The sequence below is a fragment of the Salvelinus sp. IW2-2015 genome, linkage group LG8 (genome assembly GCF_002910315.2).
Source record: "Salvelinus sp. IW2-2015 linkage group LG8, ASM291031v2, whole genome shotgun sequence".
NCBI lineage: Eukaryota > Metazoa > Chordata > Actinopteri > Salmoniformes > Salmonidae > Salvelinus > Salvelinus sp. IW2-2015.
Window position 1 is genome coordinate 45,986,462 of NC_036848.1, and position 24,457 is coordinate 46,010,918.

General features: G+C 44.1%; 1 protein-coding gene across 3 annotated transcripts in view; it reads left to right on the top strand.

The window, feature by feature from the left end:
• Positions 1 to 24,457, top strand: part of cep170aa (centrosomal protein 170Aa) — a 69,763-nt gene that overhangs the window by 33,613 nt on the left and 11,693 nt on the right. The window contains exons 6-10 of one of the 3 annotated variants that reach the window (XM_023993528.3): positions 3,142 to 3,349; positions 6,224 to 6,361; positions 12,113 to 12,574; positions 19,964 to 20,553; positions 23,141 to 23,284. In XM_023993528.3, the coding sequence (XP_023849296.1) occupies positions 3,142 to 3,349; positions 6,224 to 6,361; positions 12,113 to 12,574; positions 19,964 to 20,553; positions 23,141 to 23,284 (1,542 nt within the window). Of the gene's footprint in view, positions 1 to 3,141; positions 3,350 to 6,223; positions 6,362 to 6,996; positions 7,150 to 12,112; positions 12,575 to 19,963; positions 20,554 to 23,140; positions 23,285 to 24,457 lie in introns of those variants that run through there. The other 2 variants (XM_023993535.3, XM_023993536.2) reach the window with 2 other exon arrangements.

The window sequence follows — 24,457 nt, forward strand, 5'->3', positions numbered from 1 at the left end:
GAGGTTTATTCTTAGGTTGTTGCCTGTGCTTCAGCTCCATTCTGCTTATTTTTTATCTTGAAAAACTCCCCAGTCCTTAACGATTACAAGCATACCATAACATGATGCAGCCACCACTATGCTTGAAATATGGAGTGGTACTCAGTAATGTGTTGTATTGGATTTGCCCCAAACATAACACTTGTATTTACAATAAAAAGTTAATTGCTTTTGCTGTTTTCTTTAGTGCCTTGGTGCAAACAGGATGCATGTTTGGAATATTTTTTATTCGTACAAGCTTCCTTCTTTTCACTCTGTCATTTAGATTAGTATTGTGGAGTAACTACAATGTTGTTGATCCATCCTCTGTTTTCTCCATCACAGCCATTAAACTCTGAAACTGTTTTAAAGTCACCATTGGCCTTACGTGAAATCCCTGAGCGCGTTTCCTTCCTCTCCGGCAACTGAGTTAGGAAGGACGCCTGTATCTTTGTAGTGACGGGGTGTATTGATACACCATCTAAAGTGTAATTAATGACTTCACCATGCTCAAAGGGATATTCAATGTCAGCTTTTTTATTTTTACCCATCCACAGTGGGGGAGAACAAGTATTTGATACACTGCCCGATTTTGCAGGTTTCCTACTTACAAAGCATGTAGAGGTCTGGTAATGGTTCAGTCTGCTTTCCACCAGACACTGGAAGATGAATTCACCTTTCAGCAGGACAATAACTTAAAACACAAGAGTTGCTTACCAAGAAGACTCAGAGTTACAGTTTTGACTTAAATCTGCTTGAAAATCTATGGCAAGACCTGAAAATGGTTGTCTAGCARTGATCAACAACCAATTTGACAGAGCTTGAAAAGATATGAAAAGAATAATGGGCAAATATTGTACAATCCAAGTGTGCTAAGCTAAGAGACTTACCCGGAAAGACTCACAGCTGTAATCGCTGCCAAAGGTGATTCTAACATGTATTGACTCAGGGGGTTGAATACTTACAGTATCTAATCAAGATATATTAGCGGTTTATTTTTTACAAATGTTAGAATTTTTCTTCCACTTTGAGTAATTTGTGTAGGTCGTTGACAAAAAAATGACAATTAAATACATTTTACTCCCACTTTGTAACACAACAAAATGTGGAAAAAGTCAAGGGGTGTGAATACTTTCTGAAGGCACTGTGCACAATATCTATTTTGTTCTCAATATTGTGCTGAAATATCTAATTAATGCTAAATATGAAAATAGCACCGGTTATATCATAGTATAAAAAAGTGTTTGTACAGTCGTGGCCAAAAGTTTTGAGAATGACACAAATATTAATTTTCACAAAGTTTGCTGCTTCACTGTTTTTAGATATTTWTGTCAGATGTTACTATGGAATACTGAAGTATAATTACAAGCRTTTCAWAAGTGTCAAAGGCTTTTATTGACAATTACATGAAGTTGATACAAAGAGTCAATATTTGCAGTGTTGACCCTTCTTTTTCAAGACCTCTGCAATCCGCCCTGGCATGCTGTCAATTGACTTCTGGGCCACATCCTGACTGATGGCAGCACATTCTTGCATAATCAATGCTTGGAGTTTGTCAGAATATTTGTGTTTTTTTGTTTGTCCACCCGCCTTCTTGAGATTGACCACAATTCTCAATGGGATAAAGGTCTGGGGATTTCCTGGCCATGGACCCCTGAGCCACTTAGTTATCACTTTTGCCTTATGGCAAGGTGCTCGCATCATGCTGGAAAAGGCATTGTTCGTCACCAAACTGTTCATGGATGGTTGGGAGAAGTTGGTCTCGGAGGATGTGTTGGTACCATTCTTTATTCATGCTGTGTTCTTAGGCAAAATTGTGATTGAGCCCACTCCTTGGCTGAAGAAGCAACCCACACATGAATGGTATCAGGATGCTTTCCTGTTGGCATGACACAGGACTGATGGTCGCGCTCACCTTGTTCTCTGGACTAAACTTTTTTCCGGATGCCCCAAACAATCGGAAGGGGATTCATCAGAGAAAATGACTTTACCCAGTCCTCAGCAGTCCAATCCCTGTAACCTTTTGCAGAATATCAGTTCTGTCCCTGATGCTTTTTCCTGGAGAGAAGTGGCTTCTTTTGCTCCCTTCTTGACAACCCAGGCCATCCTCCAAAAGTCTTCGCCTCACTGTGCGTGCAGATGCACTCACACCTGCCTGCTTGCCATTCCTGAGCAGCTCTGTACTGGTGGTGCCGCCGATCGCCGTAGCTGAATCAACTTTAGGACGTCCTGGACCTTGCCTGACTTTCTTGGGCGCCCTGAACCTTCTTCACAACAATTGAAACTGCTCTCTCCTTGAAGTTTTGATGATCGATATAATGGTTGATTTAGGTGCAATCTTACTGGCAAGCAATATCCTTGCTGTGGAAGCCCTTTTTGTGCAAAGCAATGATGCGGCACCGTGTTTCCTTGCAGGTAACATGGCTGACAGAGGAAGAACATGATTCCAAGCACCACCCTCCTTTTGAAGCTTCCAGTCTGTTTATTCAACTCAATCAGCATGACAGATGATCTCCAGCCTTGTCCTCAACAACACCTGTGTTAACGAGAGAATCACTGACATTGATGTCAGCTGGTCTTTGTGCAGTGCTGAAATGCAGTGAGAAATGTTTTTTGGGGATTCAGTTAATTTACATGGCAAAGAGGGACTTTGCCAATTATTGCAATTCATACTGATCACTCTTCATAACATTCTGGAGTATATGCAAAATTGCCATCATACAAACTGAGGCAGGCATACTTTGTGGAAAATGTAATATTTGTGTCTATTCTCCTCTTACAGCCACAACTGTAAGTAGACTCATGAGCTCATAGCTTGCCCCATTGCAAATATAACTTGGGCTGTGGTGTGTGTGTGTGTGTGTGTGTGTGTGTGTGTGTGTGTGTGTGTGTGTGTGGTGTGTGTGTGTTGTGTGTGTTGGTGTGTGTGTGTGTGTGTGTGTGTGTGTGTGTGTGTGTGTGTGTGTGTGTGTGTGTGTGTGTGTGTGTTGTGTGTGTCAGCATTAGATGAAAGATGATATTTCTGGCCATGACCGTGTACTGCTTCCTGACTGTGTCTCTTCCACTCTCTCTCTCCCTTGCCCCCTCACTGTCTCCCTCCCTCCCTCTCTTTCCCTCCATCAGCATGAGAAGTTCACCAGCCAGCTCCAGCTGAGTAAGAAGCCCTCCAACTGTGAGCCCACCAAGTCACCTGCCAAATCTCCTGCCAAGTCCCCTGCTAAGACCCCCAAGTCCTCCAGCTGCAGACCAGCCGAGAGCAAGGCAGCCGAGGGGACCATGGAGCCATCAGCCAAACCTGCCGAATCACACAAGGGAGATGACAAGATGGCAGGTGAGAGCAGGAAGCACATATAAGAGATGACATGTATGTTGTACATTACGGTATGATCCAGTCATTTCAGGGAATAACTTAATGGGATATTTCATTGTTGATCTTCAAGTGATTCAGTCATTACGCAGTATTTGGAGATTTTGGCAATTTCTGCATCCAAGTTGTGACTAGATTCATAATTCCATTTAATACCGATAGCATTTTAGAATCAGTATTCTAAATGAGTAAGCAACGAATGTCAAGATCCTACCGTAGATTATACAGTATAGATAGACATGTCATCTGAAAAGACTAATCAACCTCTACTTTTCACTGCCTGTCTCTTCTGGAGCTTTTTCTTTTCATGTATTGCCTGTAATAAAAGAGTGAGGGCTTAGGGCGGATGTTTAAATAACACATTGTAAATCCAGCTGAATCTCATTAAAGCAACCTTAATAACAACACAATAATCTGAACAACTGTCCCTGTACCACTGGAGGGTCTTATCTGATTGGCCAGCCTAGCATGCTCCTGTGCCCACTATCAGTAGCTGAATGAGTATTATTCCAATCAAATAGCTATAATTATCTACAGGAGGCAGTAGAGTGTCTGCAGCTGCTCCTGCTCTCCTCTCTCTCTGTTTCTGTTTCTGTCATCTCTCCCCTGTGCTCTTGGCAGGAGGAATGTCCGCTACACTTGCATCGTTTACACGCTCAATAGTCAATTCACTCAGCTGGAGTGAGAGCTTATGCTGGTGTTGGTGTAGGTAACAGTGGATATTTTACTGATGTTAGTGTTTCTTACAGTGTGTGGTACAGATACTGGATACTCTGTGGGAGGCTGAGGGGATGTCTTGAGTTGAATAGCTGCTGTATTACAGATGGCACAGTATATTTGTCTAGCTTTTAACAGGGGAACCATGGCTTTTGCATTGTGATAGTACATGGTTCATTGTCATTACATTAGGAATCTCAGAGGGAGTTTTTGCTATGCACTGGCCTTTTACAGTAGGTTACCTGGGGTGGCAGGTAGCCTAGGCTATCGAAAGGTCGCTGGTTCGAATCCCTGGGCCGATTAGGTGAAAAATCTGTCTACATAACCTTGAGCAAGGCACTTAACCCTAATTGCTCCTGTAAATTGCTCTGGATAAGAGTGTCTGCTAAATGACTTAAATGTTAAGCTGTTTGGTCCCTATGGATTGGGTAGTTTGTTCTGAAATATGAGAAGATGTCGTTAATGAATGGTTTTAGCCATTGTCTATAGTCTCAGGATCAAAACAACAGATGTTCTAACACTGTCATATGGGGCATCAGGCTTAATCCATAAGTCCAGTGTACCAACATTACATGCAACCCTGCTTGCCACCCACTATGTGTTTAATTACAACATCTGCAGTGGGGGCCTTCAGCAGAAGGCCTATAATGATAGGCAGAGGCACATCCACATGCGTCTCCTCCATTACCCGACGGCCCTTAAAAAATAGGAGGCAGGAAGCGTTTACATGTGTTTCTCCTTCGCTGCCACCTGGATATTTTAGCCTGTTAATTGTCAGTTTGATGCTAATGTGTTGGTCCCCCCTGACGACTCAGACTCAGGGAATCACTGTATGTTCCCTTTCCTCTCTGCAGCACACCACCATAGGTTCACTGGAGATATTACGCAAGCAGGCATAGCTCCTCACCAAGCTTGCAGMATTTATAGGCTCCTCACCAATCTTGCAGCAGTAATAGGCATTTATAGGCATTTTTAACACAAGCATCTGTAAGTATGCGCTGCAATTAATGCTTTCTCTGGGTTTTGTTCAACATATGTAGGATCTTAATTTGAGCTAGTTTGCCACAGCAGAAAAATTATCCTGCAGCAACAGGAAATGTGAATTATTATGTGGATTATAATTAATGGTGGTTTTTGTAGGGGTTGATCGGTTTTTCGTAAGGAAAAATCAAGTCTGAAATTCTGAAGTGGGAATTACAAACTTCAGAAGTCTTTTAAACCTTAAATATACAACAAGTTTTAAATGTCTTGCATTTCAGAAAAGTTGCCCTGCAACAGGGTGATCAAATGAAGATCCGGCATCTGCATGCAAAGTCAGTGCTTACTTAAACTTGAAGTGATTATGTTCCATTTAGCTATTGTGACTTTATTTGTAGTAAATTGGCCTACACATCATGTCCCGACCTGGGTTCAACTAGCAACATACTATTGGGCTTGACTTGGACTGAAATAGATGCCGGTACTCAGCTCTGGTGWACTCCTGCCCAAGTCAAGCACTGGTCACACCAATGTAAACATCATAGCTGGATTCAGCTGGGTGAAGTCAGAGTATTGTTGTGAAGTCTTAGAGGGATACACTGGTAGTCATACATCTATTTATGACTCCAGGCCTTTAGCAGCGGGGGGAGGAGAAGGTAGAAATATCCCATCTGTAACACCGAGAAATGTGTCCGTTGGGTCAAATGAGGTTCAGACAAAGTCCAGGAAGAGATTCTCCTCTTAAACATTTCAACCGATAAACACAGCCAACCTCCAGCCAGTCTGTTTGAAGTCAGATCTGCCATATGTGTTGGTTGTGTGTTGAGTTAAGCTCATTGGTGATAAGGGATCAGAGCATGGTGTTGATGGGTTTGTCCCTCTGTGTCCTGCTGACTGGGTTATGTAGGTCAGTGGAATGGCTAAAGCCAAATCAATGCTCCATGACCCATCATCCAGCTTTAAGACAGAGGGATTAAAATACAGTAGTGCAGCTGTGCTCGGGAAGTATTGCATGACCATCACAGTAACTACTGGTCTGTTACTGTGTCCATTGATTTCATTCATGTACATGCATGTTTCACAAGCACAATGGGTAGATTATTCAATCTAAATCTAGTGAAACTTCTTGTGTTTGTGTTATAGGTGACATAGCAGCATTGCACCGGGGAACCCCTCTGTATGGACAGCCATCTTGGTGGGGGGATGGGGACGCAGACGATGAGAACTCCTTCAAGCAGGAGACCAAGACGTGTGGGAAGAAGCATGACAGCTCTGCAGCAGGTAAGAACCAAAAAAAATGACCTCATCATATCTCAAATAAAAACAAATGTGTACATGGCAAGATGTTCAGATACATGCATACTGTACAGTATACTCTAAGGCCTAAAGAACATGATCCAATGACATTCCTGATGGCTTGAGTTCAAATCAAGATAAACTGATCTGCTATCTTTTTACTCGTGTTTAGTTTTTATGAATTGGCAGGGAATTTGAACTGGCAATTTGTTTTTCCTGGTTGATCATTGTAGCCTATGCAATGTTTGTTCTGAAATAATCCCGTGGTTATAACAGAACTATAGCATGCCAACGTTGGAACATAAAGTGCAGAATACTTTCTGTAAATAGTGAAATGGTGGCTTTATGTTAATTCCCAGGCTTATCCTGTTTCTGTGTATTGAGGGTAATGGCCATCCGGACTCGCAGTACACAGTGTGTATATACACTGTGTGTGTGTCTGTGTTTGTCCGGAGGACTGGTATCCCATTAACTTGTGCTGGGCAGGAGTAACAGGATTAGAGATTAGGCCAGGCTTGGACGCAGCAGGACACCCAATGGGTGCTGGGGTGGACTGGGGGAAGGCCGACCAGACCTCTTAGACTATTAGATCATAGAGCTGTCCTTACACTATCAACAGTCAGAGCTGGACAATAGCACCAGTGCAGTGCATGTCCTCGGCAGCCCTTAGGAAAGCCAACATTTTGGGATAAATTGAGGCTTGTGATCGGAAAGCCTGGAGGACTTTTATTTTAATTCAAGTATGGGAGAGGTTGCATCTACCATGGAACTCAGTAAGTTGAAGCAATTTAACAGTTTCTTTGTGTGACCATTGACATGTGTAGAAAGTATAGTGTAGGCTACCTTTGAATTACAATTCTATTAAACAACAGTCGATTAATGTAAGGATATTTGTATTATGACCATGTTCATTTTGGGGGGAAATGTACAGTTGAAGTCTGAAGTTTACATACACCTTAGCCAAATACATTAAAACTCAGTTTTTCACAATTCCTGACATTTAATCCTAGTAAAAATTCCCTATCTTAGGTCAGTTAGGATCACCACTTTATTTGAAGAATGTGTGAAATGAATAATAGTAGAGAGAGTGATTTATTTCAGCTTTTATTTCTTTCATCACATTCCCAGTGGGTCAGAAGTTTACATACACTCAATTAGTATTTGGTAGAATTGCCTTTAAATTGTTTAACTTGGGTGAAAACTTTTGGGTAGCCTTCCAGAAGCTTCCCACAATAAGTTGGGTGAATTTTGGCCCATTCCTCCGCACAGAGCTGGTGTAACTGAGTCAGGTTTGTAGGCCTCCTTGCTCGCACACGCYTTTTCAGTTCTGCCCACACGTTTTCCATAGAATTGAGGTCAGGGCTTTGTGATAGCCACTCCAATACCTTGACTTTGTTGTCCTTAAGCCATTTTGCCACAACTTTGGAAGTATGCTTGGGGTCATTGTCCATTTGGAAGACCCATTTGCGACCAAGCTTTAACTTCCTGACTGATGTCTTGAGATGTTGCTTCAATATATCCACATAATTTTCCGCCCTCATGATGTCATCTATTTTGTGAAGTGCACCAGCCTGGGTGGTTTCATGGTTTTAATACTTGTGTACTATTGTTTGTACAGATGAATGTAGTACCTTCAGGTGTTTGGAAATTGCGGTCTTGGTTGATTTCTTTTGATTTCCCCATGATGTCAAGCAAAGAGGCACTGAGTTTGAAGGTATGCCTTGAAATACATCCACAGGTACACCTCCAATTGACTCAAATGATGGAAATTAGCCTATCAGAAGCTTCTAAAGCCATGACATCATTTTCTGGAATTTTCCAAGCTGTTTAAAGGCCCAGTCAACTTAGTGTATGTAAACTTCTAAACCACTGGAATTGTGATACAGTGAATTATAAGTGGAATAATCTGTCTGTAAACAATTGTTTGAAAAATGACTTGTGTCATGCACAAAGTAGATGTCCTAACTGACTTGCCAAAACTATAGTTTGTTAACAAGAAATTTGTGGAGTGGTTGAAAAACGAGTTTTAATGACTCCAACCTAAGTGTATGTAAACTTCCAACTTCAACTGTAAAATTGCAATATTATTGTGAAAGCAGTGCTCTTATGTGCAGTAGATGGTATGTTGTGACCACTGACCTGTCCTTATCTCTGGTATTGAGAGGCCCACAGTAGAGGGCAGTTGACTGGTCTGTCAGCCGTTGTTGATATGGGCAGCATCCCCAAGGAAAGTGTCACAAACAGTGGGCCTTCCTGACCAGTCTTTAGTGACAGCCCCAAGCTTCAACAGAGTGCACTGGCATGTTATGTATGTAATTGTAAGCCATGTCTCTACGGCGGCATGAAAACAGATCCAGGGTTATATTCAGGGTCTTTCAATGTAAATTATATGTGTGCAGTGTAGACAGCTTGCAGTGAGCGTGGGTGGTAGGCTGGTAGTGGGTGCTGAAGTCTATAGAATACTCATATAATGTTATGGAGTTCTATGTGATTGTGTAGAAACTGCTCCGTCTTCTCATTCAAACTGCACTGAATCTGAAAGCACTCACACCCTCCTCCTCGAATGCCACTTAAGGGAAGTCACTGAGGACAACACTCTCTCTGTTCAAAACAAGACACCATATCCACCCTCCTCTCCTCACCGTCCAGCTACACTCGCTCTCTCTCTTTTTCTCTTTCTCTCGCAGGGGCATACATTGTGAGTTTATCTAGCCAAGGAACCTTCAGCTTTGAATAGCATTATYTGCAGGCATTCTTTAGTCAACAAAGGGAACTTCGACTGGTGTGGAGGAGAGATAGAAAACCTTTTTAATGAATCAGCATTATTTTCCTGAAAGCCTAGTCTCTTGGGAGCCCAAAGAAGGCACATAATAAGGCTACGCCAATAAGGTGTACACACAATACAGTTCCCCACATCAAAGAGCCAATTTATAATCTAATCTCCTCCCATAGCTATTTCTGTAGTGTGGAGAGGGCATACTACCCCCACTTGCCCTAGTAGAGAGAGGCTAACTAACAACAGAAGGTAGCAGTGGAGGGGAAGTGAGATAGTTTAGAGGAACGGTCTCATGTACTATTGAATAGATTCTGTTGTAGCCGCCCCCAGCCCCCATCCTTATGTATTGTCACTCAGGGCTATTGGGTTACGCCATTGCACYAGCTCTCACAGGGCGCTGAAACGAACCGCTTTCTCCAACACTGAAACTCTCATTCGCTATCTAGTCTATAGTAACTTGCTAAAGTAGTAACTTGCTAAAGTCCTTATATATATTGTTTTGCTAATTAGTCAATTTAAGGACATAGTTTACTGGGAATCCGAACTGAGGCTTTAATTTTGAAGAGGGAACCACCTCTGCCTGAACTTGCACTTTCTTTGGTCACCTGTGGCTTTTCAGGAGGATATTCAGTCAGTCAGGCCGTTTCAGCTTTGAGGTATGTGTTCTCACTTTTAAAGGCACTCTGGTCACTTCAGGGCAGTGGATTAATGAGTGTAAAACACCTAAAGTCCTGCCAGATTACTTAGATGTATTATATTGTTAAGTATACATTTGGTTCCTGTCATTAATATGTAATGACATGGGTGTTGTTAGTAATGCTTTGTATGTCTCATGGACTCTAATGTACAGTAGTACACTGAGTGTCCATGTTAAATGAATGGCCACCATGACCCTCAGTGCTTTTGAGTTGAGTTTTCACATCAGTCACATGAGTCTTAATGTGATCATTAGAGGAAGGGTGGTAGTATTTATAAAAAAGGGAAGTTCTAGACTTAAGTTCTGATTGTCTTGTTCGGGGAAGCAGTGGGTGTTATTGATGCTTGGATAGGATGAAACCTGAAAGCACAGCCTTATTTACCGCCAGACCTGTTGGTGACTATAATCTAGGACCTGATGCAAGTGGTACCAGTTTGAATGTACAGTGCCTTTGGAGATTATTCAGAACCCTTTCATTTAAAAAAAAATGTTGTTACGTTACAGCATTATTCTAAAATGTATTMAATTGTTTGTTTTCCTCATCAATCTACACACAATAGCCCACAATGACAAAGCAAAAACAGGTTTTTAGAAGTGTTTGCTAACTTGTAAAAAATTGGAGCAGGTTTTCATCAAGGAGCTCTCTGTACTTTTCTCCTTTCATCTTTGCCTCGATCCTGACTGGTCTCCCAGTCACTGCCTCTGAAAAACATCCCCACAGCATGATGCTGCCACCACCATGCTTCACCGTAGGGATGGTGCCAGGCTTCCTCCAGACATGACGCTTGGCATTCAGGCCAAAGTGCTAAATCTTGGTTTCATCAGACCAGAGAATCTTGTTTCTCATAGTCTGAGAGACTTTAGGTGCCTTTTGGCAAACTCCAAGCGGGCTGTCATGTGGCTTTTACTGAGTGTCTTCCGTCTGGCCACTCTTCCATAAAGGCCTGATTGGTGGAGGGCTCTGTGGAGATGGTTCTCCCATCTCCACAGAGAAACTCTGGAGCTCTGTCAGAGTGACCATCGGGTTCTTGGTCACCTCCCTGACCAAGGCCCTTCTCCCCCGATTGCTCAGTTTGGCCGGGCGCCCAGCTCTAGGAAGAGTCTTGGCGGTTCCAAACTTCTTCCATTCAAGAATGATGGAGGCCACTGTGGTCTTGGTGTTTTGGTACCCTTCCCCAGATCTGTGCCTCCACACACAATTATGTTTCGGAGCTCTAAGGACAATTCCCTCAACCTCGTGGCTTGGTTTTTGCTCTGACATGCACTGTCAACTGTGGGACCTTATATGTGCCTTTCCAAATCATGTCCAATCAAGTTGTAGAAACATCTCAAGGATGATCAATGGAAACAGGAAGCACCTGAGCTCAGTTTAGAGTCTCATAGCAAAGGGTCTGAATACTTATGTAAATAAGGTATTTCAGTTTTTTTTAAAGTTTTTTTTATACATTTCCAAAAATGTCTACAAACCTGTTTTTGCTTTGTCATGATGGGGTATTGTGTGTAGATTTTTTTATTTAATCCATTTCAGAATAAGGCTGTAATGTAACAAAATGTGGAAAAAGTCAAGGGGTCTGAATACTTTCCAAAGGTACTGTAGTTCTCTATATGGACAACATTATGTCTCATTTCACAATTATTTTTACTTTGTTGAAAGCCCCAGTTCGTTGCAGACATGGGGAGTTTATCTGTTTTCAAAAAGAGACAAAAAGTACTTTTAAGTTGAAGTGAAAGATATAACTTTCAAGAAAGATTTGGCTTTATAGGGGGTCGTAAATCCCTGTAGGTATTATATCTTCAATATTTGACTTTGATATAGTTCCTTTACTCTGTTAGGGAGGAAATGTGCAAAGCCAACTTTTTTTGTATGTTACATGAACAACACAGCTACTCACTTTGTCATACATATAAACCAGATGGTCCAATCAGATCATCCATCATCTCCACATCCCATAATGCCTTGCCACTTAATGTAATCAAATTAAGTTACACAATCATTATTATGTAATAGCCTAAAGGGGTTTTGATTGGCTTCCTCATCAGTTATTGTCAAAGTGGAAACTACATGGCTTTGTGCCTGTCTACCTGGGCCCCAGCTCAGCCTGACCTGTTTTGTTTAGAGGGCTGTGTTCTGCCAGGGCCTCAGACACTGATTCAGACTAATGGTGAGACTCAGAACAGACACAGCTGAACGGCCCATGTGGGGCACATGACCTCTGACCTCTAGATACTGATCCCCAGTGTTCTCCTCTCTGTGAACCTACAGACGGCAGAGAGCCTAAGAGGAGTGAGAGGCCTAGGGAGGACGGCCTGGACCCAGAGCCCAGCTACTTTGAGATCCCCACCAAGGAGGCTCAGATGGCCGAGGACAGCATTCATGAGATCCCCACCAAAGACACTGAGGGGGCTGCTGCTACCGCCAGCGCCAGCCCTCAGGGCCACGCCTCCCCTCACGCCTTCACAATCGAGTTTGACGACACCTCCCCTGGCAAGGTCACGATCAAGGACCACGTGTCCAAGCTGACTCCGGACCACCGGCCCCGGCCTAAGAAGGCCTCCCATTCAGGCAGCAAGGACCTCAGCACCCTGCAGGCCGCCATGATGGTCTCTGAGAGCAAGGTGGCTGATTGGCTGGCCCAGAACGACCCCCCCACGGTGCGCAGTGAGTCCACGGAGGACAGCAAGAGCATCAAGAGTGATGTCCCTGTCCACTTCAAGAGGCTCAAAGGTGAGGCCCATAGCCTGCCTGCTCTYCTCCCTATATCCCTGCCTGTCTTTCTCTCTGTCCCCCATCTGTTGCCAGATCAGCGAATGCACTTATTCCTCCCTATAGCTACACTACAGTATCTTCTACTAACTGTTCTACATCTGGCCTTGCTAACCTCACAAATAAGCTGATCAACATGTGTTTTACTGCTAAAAACCATGAGTGTTTGAGTGTTATTTTGGGAGGTTTTTGGGGAGGTCCTGTAAAATGCATCCTCTTAACAAAGCTTATCTCTTACTCGCTACTAACAGATCCTAAAATGTTGGTCAATCTGATCCTCTAAAATAAGACTTGTGTTTGACCCAGAAACTCCTAGGGCGCTATTCAATCTGTATCGCTGAAGCRTTACAGATTGCCCGCTAGAAATTTAAAGGTAATTTACTATTGAGCTGACATATGCAGCGTTTGCTGTGAATGCAGTCTCCACTAACACGGGAACATTGCCTTTAAATTGCAATCACGCTGTAAAGCTGAATTTCCGCATTACGGATTGACAACAATAACAATGATATCTGTCCATTGGTGGGAGGGGTCCCAGAGGGAATGTCCATAGGGGAAGCATCAGGGGGGAAGTGAGAAGTGAATGAAACAATAATACAAATAATAATATATACATATTTACAACTGTAACGATGATATATCAGAGGGAGCAGGTAGCAGCCTAGCGGTGGCTAGTAGTTCTGTAGTTGCAATGGCGCCCTAGTAGCAACCTAAGCAGAGAGCTCCTGGAAATATGTACATATTTAATCGTTTTTAAGTGTTTTTTTATCAGCTGTTTTGTTTTTGATAACGTTGAGTTTTATTGCATATTTCTGGTGGTTTTGACCCACAGATTTGCAGATGGACTGGCAGGTCAACTCGTTTCGACTTGGCTAGCTAGCTGGCTAATAGTTTTTGTTTGAATGATGCATCTGGACACTGTATCAGCTTTTGTGTTTCACCTGGCTGCTGGTCCCTGATGTTTTGAAAACATAAATTGAAATCACCTGAAGCTTGAGAGGAATGGGAGATGCAGTAGAGGAATGCAGAGCAGGAGCAGAAGGCTCATAGTGAGGACGACTGGCTACTATTCTGAACTCTGTGTGGTGAGCTTTCTGGCGCCCAGAGCTGCTGAGGCAGAGGGCTCCATAGTGGAGGCGACTGGTACTATTCTGAACTCTGGTGTGGTGAGCTTTCTGGCGCCAGAGTGCTGAGGCAGAGGGTCATAGTGAGGACGACTGGCTACTATTCTGAACTCTGTGTGGTGAGCTTTCTGGCGCCAGAGCTGCTGAGGCAGAGGGCTCATAGTGAGGACGACTGGCTCAATTCTGAACTCTGTGGGGTGAGCTTTCTGGGCCCAGAGCTGCTGAGGCAGAGGGCTCATAGTGAGGACGACTGGCTACTATTCTGAACTCTGTGTGGTGAGCTTTCTGGCGCCAGAGCTGCTGAGGCAGAGGCTCATAGTGAGGGACGACTGGCTACTATTCTGAACTCTGTGTGGTGAGCTTTCTGGCGCCAGAGCTGCTGAGGCAGGGGTCATAGTGAGGACGACTGGCTACTATTCTGAACTCTGTGTGGTGAGCTTCTGGCGCTCAGAGCTGCTGAGGAGAGGGCTCATAGTGAGGACGTTGGCTACTATTCTGAACTCTGTGTGGTGAGCTTTCTGGCGCCCAGAGCTGCTGAGGCAGAGGGTCATAGTGAGGACGACTGGCTACACATTCTGAACTCTGTGGGGTGAGCTTTCTGCGCCCAGAGCTGCTGAGGCAGAGGGCTCATAGTGAGGAGAGACTGGCTACTATTCTGAACTCTGTGTGGTGAGCTTTCTGGCGCCAGAGCTGCTGAGGCAGAGGGCTCATAGTGAGGACGACTGGCTACTTTCTGAACTCTGTGTGGTGAGCTTTCTGGCGCCCAGAGCTGCTGAGGCAGAGGGCTCATAGTGAGGACGACTGGCTACTATTCTGAACTCTGTGTGGTGCTTTCTGGCGCTCAGAGCTGCTGAGGCAGAGGGCATAGTGAGGACGACTGGCTACTATTCTGAACTCTGTGTGGTGAGCTTTCTGGCGCCAGAGCTGCTGAGGCAGAGGGCTCATAGTGAGGCGACTGGCTACAATTCTGAACTCTGTGGGGTGAGCTTTTCTGGCGCCCAGGCTGCTGAGGAGGGCTCATAGTGAGGACGACTGCTACAATTCTGAACTATGTGGGGTGAGCTTTCTGGTGCCCAGAGCTGCTGAGGCGTCACCCAAGTGGGTACCATACATTGGGAGAAGGAGAAGTCCAGTAGCTACACGACTCAGGCTGGTTCCCAGAGTACCCCTTTATATGATCGTCACCAGACTCTTCATACCATCTCCTCATCACCTTCCTCTGATCAAGCCATGAACTGTCCATCTCCATCTTTGGGGATGCTGCACTCAAAGACTTGGCCTCTATTGGTTGACCTATAGTTAGGTCAACGCAGTACATCACTGGATGTGATGTAGCTAGCTAGCTAGGCTACTCAATGTGATGTACTAGCTAGGCTACTCAATGTGATGTACTAGCCTAGGCTACTCAATGTGATGTCTCTAGGCTAGCTAGGCTACTCAATGTGTGTTACTAGCTAGGCTACTCAATGTGATGTACTAGCTAGTAGGCTACTCAATGTGTGTACTAGCTAGGCTACTCAATGTGATGTTACTAGCTAGGCTATCAATGTGATGTACTAGCTAGCTAGCTACTCAATGTTGATGTACTAGCTAGGCTACTCAATGTGATGTTAGCTAGGCTACTCAATGTGATGTACTAGCTAGGCTACTCAATGTGATGTACTAGCTAGGCTACTCAATGTGATGTACTAGCTAGGCTACTCATGGTGATGCATTGCGTGTTGTTTTTTTGCTTTTGAAAAGTACTATAGACATTTTATAAATGATTATTATTATTATTAAATTCCCAAACTGGCCCTCATACAATCATGTCCACCTAATCATCCCCAGCTTCCAATTGGCTCATTCATCCCTCCTCGTCTCCCCTCTAACTATTCCCCAGGTCACTTCTGTAAATAACAATGTGTTCTCAGTCAACTTACCTGGTAAAATAAGGGTAAAATAAACAATTTAATATAGACATTTTTTTTTAAATATTCAGCAGCCTGATGGTCTGGGGGTAGAAGCTATTGGCCGACTGACAGTTTTGCCATGATGCTCCTATACTGCCCACGTCTGAGTGATGGAAGCGGGGAGAACCGGCCGTGGCTCGGGTGGCTGAGGTCCTTGATGATTTTCTTGGCCTTGATGATCTTCTTGGATTTCCTGTGACACATGGTGTCGTTCGGCTGAGCGTACCACCCTCTGTAGAGCCTTGCGGGGAGCGGTGGGGAAGTTGCCGTACCAGGCTGTGATGCAGCCCGACAGTATGCTCTTGATGATGCTCCTGTACAACACTGTGAGGGCCTTCAGGGACAGACAGAATTTCTTCAGCCTCCTGAGGTTCAAAAGTCGCTGTCGTGCCTTCTTCAGCACGGTGTCCGCCTGGTTTGACAATTTGTTTTTCGCTGTCTCCACGGCGGCCCAGTTGATAAGGATGGGGTCATGCCCAGCCTGGTTAATCCTGAAGTCCATAATCAGCTCCTTTGTTTTGCTGGCGTTGGCACCACATCGTCAGAGTGCCTACCTCATGTCCGTGGGTCGTCTCGTTGCCGTTGGTAATCAGGCCTAGTACTGTCGTGTCGTCGGTGAGCTTGATGATGAAGTTGGAACTGTGTGAGCTCATGCAGTCGTGGGTATACAGGGAGTGCAAGAGGGAACTGAAGTCGCACCCTTGTGGGGCCCCCGTGTTGAGGATCACTGTGGAGGAGGTAATGTTACCTTCCAGTAGAAGCATGTCTTCTACTTTGCTAATGCCGGTAGCAGCAGTCGTACTCTAAGCTATAGTAGGCAGGCAGACAGGAGAGAAGGTAAAGAAAGGCCATTGCGTGTTTACTCCCCCTGTAGCCTGATCTGACTTTCATCCTGGGAGAAGGCTTTGCTCGCTACTCATCTTAGTGGTTTATCTAGCTGTATGATTATTCTCCTCCAGGAAACTCTGCTCAGACAAAATTCCCTATGAAGTCACACCATCTCCATGAAATGATAGGTGGCTGTCTGCACTATTTAAAGGTCCTTTATCTCAAATAGTGTCTGATTTATGTAATTCTATAAAGTTCCTTTATATCAAATAGTGTCTGTTTATGTTATTCTATAAAGGTCCCCACCCTCAAGCAAATAGATGTTGAAATCCTTTTGTGTACTTCATATCACTGACAGAGACACCCACTTATCAAATCAAATCAAATGGCTCTCAGACCCTGGCCATGACCTCACTCTCCGAGGGCGTCTCAGGGAGAGTTGGGATATGCAGAAAACACATTTACAATTCACACATGCGAATAATACACACTTGTACAAATATACAGTAAATATAGGACAAATATAATCACCCTCCCACACACTTACGGCTCTCTACGTACAACCTACCACTCTGACTGGTGATTCTTCATACGTAAATCTCTCTGCCCTACATAAACCCAGAGACTACATACAGTATGGCTCTCTGCCCTACATAAACCCAGAGACTACATACAGTATGGCTCTCTGCCCTACATAAACCGACACATGAACGACTACATAAGTATGGCTCTCTGCCCTACATAAACCAGAGACTACATACAGTATGGCTCTTTGCCCTACATAAACCCAGAGACACATACAGTATGCTCTCTGCCCTACATAAACCAGAGACTGATCATAAAGTATGGCTCTCTGCCCTACATAAACCAAGACTACATACAGTATGGCTCTCTGCCCTACATAAACCCAGAGACTACATACAGTATGGCTCTCTGCCCTACATAAACCCAGAGACTACATACAGTATGGCTCTCTGCCCTACAATAAACCCAAGAGACTACATACAGTATGGCTCTCTGCCCTAATAAACCCAGAGACTACATACAGTAGGCTCTCTGCCTACATAAACCCAGAGACTACATACAGTATGGCTCTCTGCCTACATAAACACCAGAGCTACATACAAGTATGGCTCTCTGCCCTACATAAACCCAGAGACTACATACAGTATGGCTCTGTTAATGGCAGTCAGAATACTGTCTACTTCCTCAGGATTAGTCACCAGTACTTCTAAATCCCCCAGCCGTCTCCCAGCTCTGACACCCATTGTCTGAGCTTAGCATGGATGGCACAGTGGGCTACCTGCCTGTCTACCTCCCCCATTCTCCATTCTCCCTGCCTAAGGCACTCATTTCCTGCTAAACACCAAGGAGCCAGGCCACATCCATCCCATCTCCTTAATGATTCATCCACATAGTGCTTTAGTTGTGCTTTCCCTTTGTTTCATATTTTAATTGGAGCCTGAACACTATCTCTGTCTGCATCTTTATTACCGTCACTGGGCCTTTTGTAATGCACTTTTTGGGTATGACAACATGAATCTCTCTCTCTCTTGCGCTCTCTCTCTCTCTTTCTCCCCACCTCTTCTACCTGCTAACTGCTGAGTAGGGTTATTTTGCTGTGGGATGCTATTTGACAGGACACAGGAGAGAGTGCGGGCTGGGCGCTAGCTACTCTTTGGAGCTGGCTAATTAAATGGCTGCTAATTTATGGTGTGCGATAGCTGTGTCTGGGGGTGGGGCGCAGACAGGATGGTATGAATAGAGATTTATGAAGCACATAGCATGTATGAAGGTGAAGTCAGAGGCTGGGCTGCTGGGTGCTACAGTACATACAATGCTGCTGGACAATGCAGTCTTTCCAGTTTTAGGTGTGGCTCCTGTACTCGGTTTCTGGGGTTTATTCTGAAGCTGTGCCTTCCAGAGGCTGTGGTGGGAGTCTAGCTGTGGGACCGAGAGGAGGGAGAAACAGGGGTCGGTGTTGAGGTTGGAGTTGTCATGCTGCAGGCAGTCAGGACTGGGAGCTTAGGAGCCTGGTGTGTGTATAAACCGTACATGTGTGTCTGAGTCGTGCTCAGTGGTGCTCAGTGCTGCCGTCAGCCCCAGGGACAGAGAGCTGTGTGTGTGCCGTCAAGCGTGAGGACGGGAAAGCGAGACGAGCCAGAGGCTGCTGTGTTAATATTCATGTTCTCAGGTGGGTCTCTGAAACACAATGGATGGAGAGGCATGCGGTGCACGGGGTGCATGGGGACCGCCTGGAGATACTGTGTAGCTTTTACACTGCAAAGTAAGGGTTCACTTTGTTGTTTGTGATGTAAATTAACCAACAGTTTAATAATTATGTTACGTTTTGGTGGTTTTACTCACTTACTGTAGAAGGTTGTGAATGTTCTTGTGTGTTTTTACATTTGACATTTGTCCGTGTGTTAGAGGGTTAACGCTGCTGTGCTGTGTAGTAGGGTTAACTGTTGTTTTGTTGGCTGTCTCTTTATGTTGTATATTACGGTTAATAACGTTATTTGATTGGATGTGCCTCTGTGCTTTGTAGAGTTAACTGTGTTGTTTGTTCTGTACTGTGTAGTAGGGTTAACTGTGTTGTTTGTTCTGTACTGTGTAGTAGGGTTAACTGTGTTGTTTGTTCTTGTACTGTGTAGTAGGGTTAACTGTGTTGTTTGTTCTGTACTGTGTAGTAAGGGTTAACTGTGTTTTTTGTTCTGTACGTGTAGTAGGTTAACTGTGTTAGTTTGTTCTGTACTGTGTAGTAGGGTTAAATGTGTTTGTATTGTTTATTTTTTTTTTTTTTTTTTTTTTGTTGTTTTATTTTATTTTGTTTTTTTTGTTCTTGTACTGTGTAGTAGGGTTAACTGTGTTGTTTGTTTTGTACTGTGTAGTAGGGTTAACTGTGTTGTTTTTGCTAGATGTGTCTATGTGCTGTGTGTGATGAGGTGGAGGAGTTGCAGTCTGACTCATGTGGGCCCGGGGCCAGCCAGCTCTAGTCACTCAGAGACAGGCAGCGCTGTGAGGCTCCTAACAGTTCCTTTGTCTGGGGCTGCTGCTTGAAAGGCCTCTGTCTCCAGAGTGGCCTGGTGATTTCTGCCTCTGAACCCACCACTGTCAGGTCTGATTTCATGCTATTTCCTGAGCCCCCGCTAAAGAATACCCACTTTCCCTCCTCCCTCCACCCTTCCTGCTCCTGCTCCTTCCTCCAACCCCCTCCTCTCTCCCCCTCTGCCCACTGAGGAGGCAGGGCTGGTATTACTGTGGCTGGGTGAAGTCTGGAGTGCTGCCGCATATTGGATTGCATCATAGAGGGCTATGGAGGCCTGTCCTTCTCGCTTTCTCGCGCTAAGTCATAATTAGCAGTTGAATGGTCAGAGGTTGGATGTTTAGTGTTTCCTGTATGCACAGTAACTCAGGTATGTGCTCTCCTCTTTTGGCCCTCCCAGGCAGCAAGCATGAGGACGGCACCCAGAGCGACTCCGAGAACGGGATTGGTCTGCGCTTCGGCAACCGGAGGCTGACTTTGGAGGAGAGGCTGAGGGTGGCGCAGGGAGGACAGGGGGGTCAGGGGGGCCGGACCACCAGCAACAGGACCGCCTTCATGATCGAGTTCTACGATGACGACAACCCCCGCAAGCGACGATCCTACTCCTTCTCCCAGACTGCACCGCTGCTTGGGGGCGTGGCCGGGGAGGCTCTGTGCCCCACGCCCCCCTCCCACCCTAAGTCCCCCTCTACCACGACCACAGCCACAGACTTCAGCAAGGCCCCGTTATCAGCGGCACTGATAGCGGGTGCCCCCACGGCCGCCCGGGTCCTGATGAAGCAGAGGTCTGAGGACCAGAGCATAGGAAGGAGCTCGGTCAGTACGGGTCACCAGACCACTGAGCCCAGCCCCAGTGAGGAGGGTCTGAGGAACCCTCGGTCTCAGGGGGACAGGGAGCAGGAGGATGACCAGAGCGATAAGGGAACCTACACCATTGAGCTGGAGAACCGCAACCCTGAGGAGGAGGAGGCCAGGCGCATGATAGACAAGGTATGGTCAGCTTTCTGAAGTATTTTCACACACCTCAAGGATTTATCGTTATGGGTTGGGATGCTGTGAATCCGATTTTTATTTGAAAAAAATATTTTCTGAATTGCAGGTAGGAAAGCTGACCTGGTTTGAATGTAAGAATGGCCAAGTTCTGTGTCTTGAATTAACTGTATCAAAGGTCATGTTATTTTTCTTCAGTTTTCTAAAATGTCCTCCATAAATAACATCCACTAAGCATGCTGAGCTTTTGAAGCTGTAATGATCTGTCATAATGAATTATTACATCGCTATTTTCCGAATGAAAAGCATTTTACTATGTCCTCTGATGCTCTCTGACCCATGGGTAAAAGTATATTGGATTTAATTTTGTATTGTATTTTATTTCCAACTGAATGTGGTCGTTGCGAGACCAATTGAAAATATTTACATTGTACAATATGTAGTCTAACACTTTTATACACTGAAGGTCTTGATCAGGCACTCACTAATATACACATTTTCAATGGTATATTAACAAAGAAATGTTTCTGTCAGGAAATAGTTTCCCCAGCAGCATAGGACTTTGCGCTGATGTGGCGATCAATTTCCCTTAAGTCTCTCTGTTCTAATTAGGGTTAGCTCATATAAACAGCCATACACAATGAGAGAGTGAGCTATATAACCTGCTGCATAACCTGGCTGTCACAATCCAGTGCAACAGCTGCCATAATAAAAAACACAGTTAACACAGCACAAGACTCATTCATAAGACTCACGCACAAGACTCAAAATCAAATCAAATCAAATTTTATTTGTCACATACACATGGTTAGCAGATGTTAATGCGAGTGTAGCGAAATGCTTGTGCTTCTAGTTCCGACAATGCAGTAATAACCAACAAGTAACTAACCTAACAATTCCACACTACTACCTTAACACACACACACAAGTGTAAAGGGATAAAGAATATGTACATAAAGATATATGAATGAGTGGTGGTACAGAACGGCATGGCAGATGCAGTAGATGGTATAGAGTACGGTATATACATATGAGATGAGTAATGTAGGGTATGTAAACATAAAGTGGCATAGTTTAAAGTGGCTAGTGATACATGTGTTACATAAAGATGGCAAGATGCAGTGGATGATATACAGTACAGTATATACATATACATATGAGATGAGTAATGTAGGGTATGTAAACATTATATTAAGTGGCATTGTTTAAAGTGGCTAGTGATACATTTTTACATAATTTCCATCAATTCCCATTATTAAAGTGGCTGGAGTTGACTCATTCATAAGACTCACGCACAAGACTCATTCATAAGACTCACGCACAAGACTCATTCATAAGACTCACGCACAAGACTCATTCATAAGACTCACACACAAGACTCATTCATAAGACTCACACACAAGACTCATTCATTAGACTCACGCACAAGACTCATTCAGAAGACTCACACACAAGACTCATTCATTAGACTCACACACAAGACTCATTCATTAGACTCACGCACAAGACTCATTCATAAGACTCAACACACAAGACTCATTCATTAGACTCACGCACAAGACTCATTCATAAGACTCACACACAAGACTCATTCATTAGACTCACGCACAAGACTCACGCACAAGACTCATTCATAAGACTCACGCACAAGACTCATTCATAAGACTCACGCACAAGACTCATTCATAAGACACACGCACAAGACTCATTCATAAGACTCACGCACAAGACTCACTCATAAGACTCACGCACAAGACTCACTCATAAGACTCATGCACAAGACTCATTCATAAGACTCGTGTGTAACTCCCTTAAGCATACACAATTTAGAAAAGATGAGCAGAAATGTCATCATCCATCCTCGCCTTCTTCCAAATGCACTGTTCTATTGACACCTAGGGACTAGTTTATGATCATAATACCTTGCTGCAAAACAAGGTTAGCCTTTAGCTAGCGCTCACTCTGAACACAGCATTCCACATGTTACATACCGCTGTAGAGCAAATCTAATGGGGCTCACCATCGAGCTCTCTCCATTATTCGATCGTCCTCCAGGGAGTTTAGAAAACCACCGGTTTGCTTATGTAACAGCTGCCTACATGCTTTCTCATGCTGAATGAAAAGATTTCTAAAAGGGCGAGTCTCAGAAGTAGAGGAGTAAGGATTTACTGCTGGCTTAAGATTCCCCCCAAAAAGCTCAGTTTAAACTTTTCAACATGTAGCCCTGAGATGTCATTTTTGACTCATTAAATATTTATATGGGACTTAAAAGATGGTAATTTGGGCATGGAGTAAGTGGAGAGTGGGTGGGGCATTGGTTGTCAGATTTATTTAGAGCATAGACTGGGTAGTCTTTTCTAAACTAGAAGTGTGATGATGGTAATTCCTATAATTAGCTGACACAGTAATTGGCATACTGCTCCCTGTCTTTTTACATGGCCGTAATGGATGTATGAAGTGTGTGGGGGCAGTGCTTTGATCCAACTGGCCCTCATGTTGGTCCAATATCAGCCACCTTTGTCTATGTAGTAGACTACCGTGAGTGGCAGTGATGAGTCATGAAGCTCTTTATTTTCTTGATGCCCAGGTGTTTGGGGTGGAGCAGAAACAGGATCCGTCTGTCTCAGGACCAGTAGAACACCAACAGGGAGAAGCGGGGAAGGAGAAGAAGGAGAGGAGGAAGACCACAGAGACGGGAGAAACTGCGAAACCAAGCTGCCTTCCATCTGAGGTAAAACACCCCTTCCATGGAGACACAAATTATTATACCCAATCTCTCACAGCTTTTAGTCATCATAGTCACCAGGCTACCAACACCTGATAGCATCTACAGTTGAAGTCGGAAGTTTACATACACTTAAGTTGGAGTCATTAAAACTCGTTTTTCAACCACTCCACAAATTTCTTGTTAACAAACTATAGTTTTGGCAATTCGGTTAGGACATCTACTTTGTGCATGACACAAGTCATTTTTCCAACAATTGTTTACAGACAGATTATTTCACTTATAATTCACTGTATCACAATTCCAGTGGATCAGAAGTAAGTTGACTGTGCCTTTAAACAGTTTGAAAATTCCAGAAAATAATGTCATGGCTTTAGAAGCTTCTCTGATAGGCTAAAAAAGCGTGTGTGAGCAAGGAGGCCTACTAACCTGACTCAGTTACACCAGCTCTGTCAGGAGAATGGGCCAAAATTCACCCAATTTATTTGGGAAGCTTGTGGAATGCTACCCGAAAAGTTTGACCCAAGTTAAACAATTTAAAGGCAATGCTGCCAAATACTAATTGAGTGTATGTAAACTTCTGACCCACTGGGAATGTGATGAAAGAAATAAAAGCTGAAATGGATCATTCTCTCTACTATTATTCTGACATTTCACATTCTTAAAATAAAGTGGTGATCCTAACTGACCTAAAACAGGGAATTTTTACTAGGATTAAATGTCAGGAATTGTGAAAAGCTGAGTTTAAATGTATTTGTCTAAGGTGTATGTAAACCTCAACTGTATCTCATTCAGTGATGTGATGCTTGAGAAATGTAAACATTACTGAGATTCATTACTATGACCCTGACGTACTAGGGTGGAGTCGCTCGCTGTCTTTTTCTGTGACCCTCAGATTCCTTCTCAGGGACGGGACAGCCTCTGAAGACTGTTGAGTGTTAATATGCCAAAATAGCATTTATTTTCCAGTGGAACTCCCATTGTTTTCGTGTTCTGAGGGGAATGATGCACAAACCAGAAATGAGTGACAGAGGCCTGTCTAAAGTGGCATATCTATTTACTCTAAATGGAGGAAAGCAAGAGCTCCTGATTGCATAAAGATGACTCTGTTGGAAGGGGAGTAGTGGACTAGTTGTGTCAACCAGGCACTCCCTGACTTGACCACTTCCTTGTTATTGA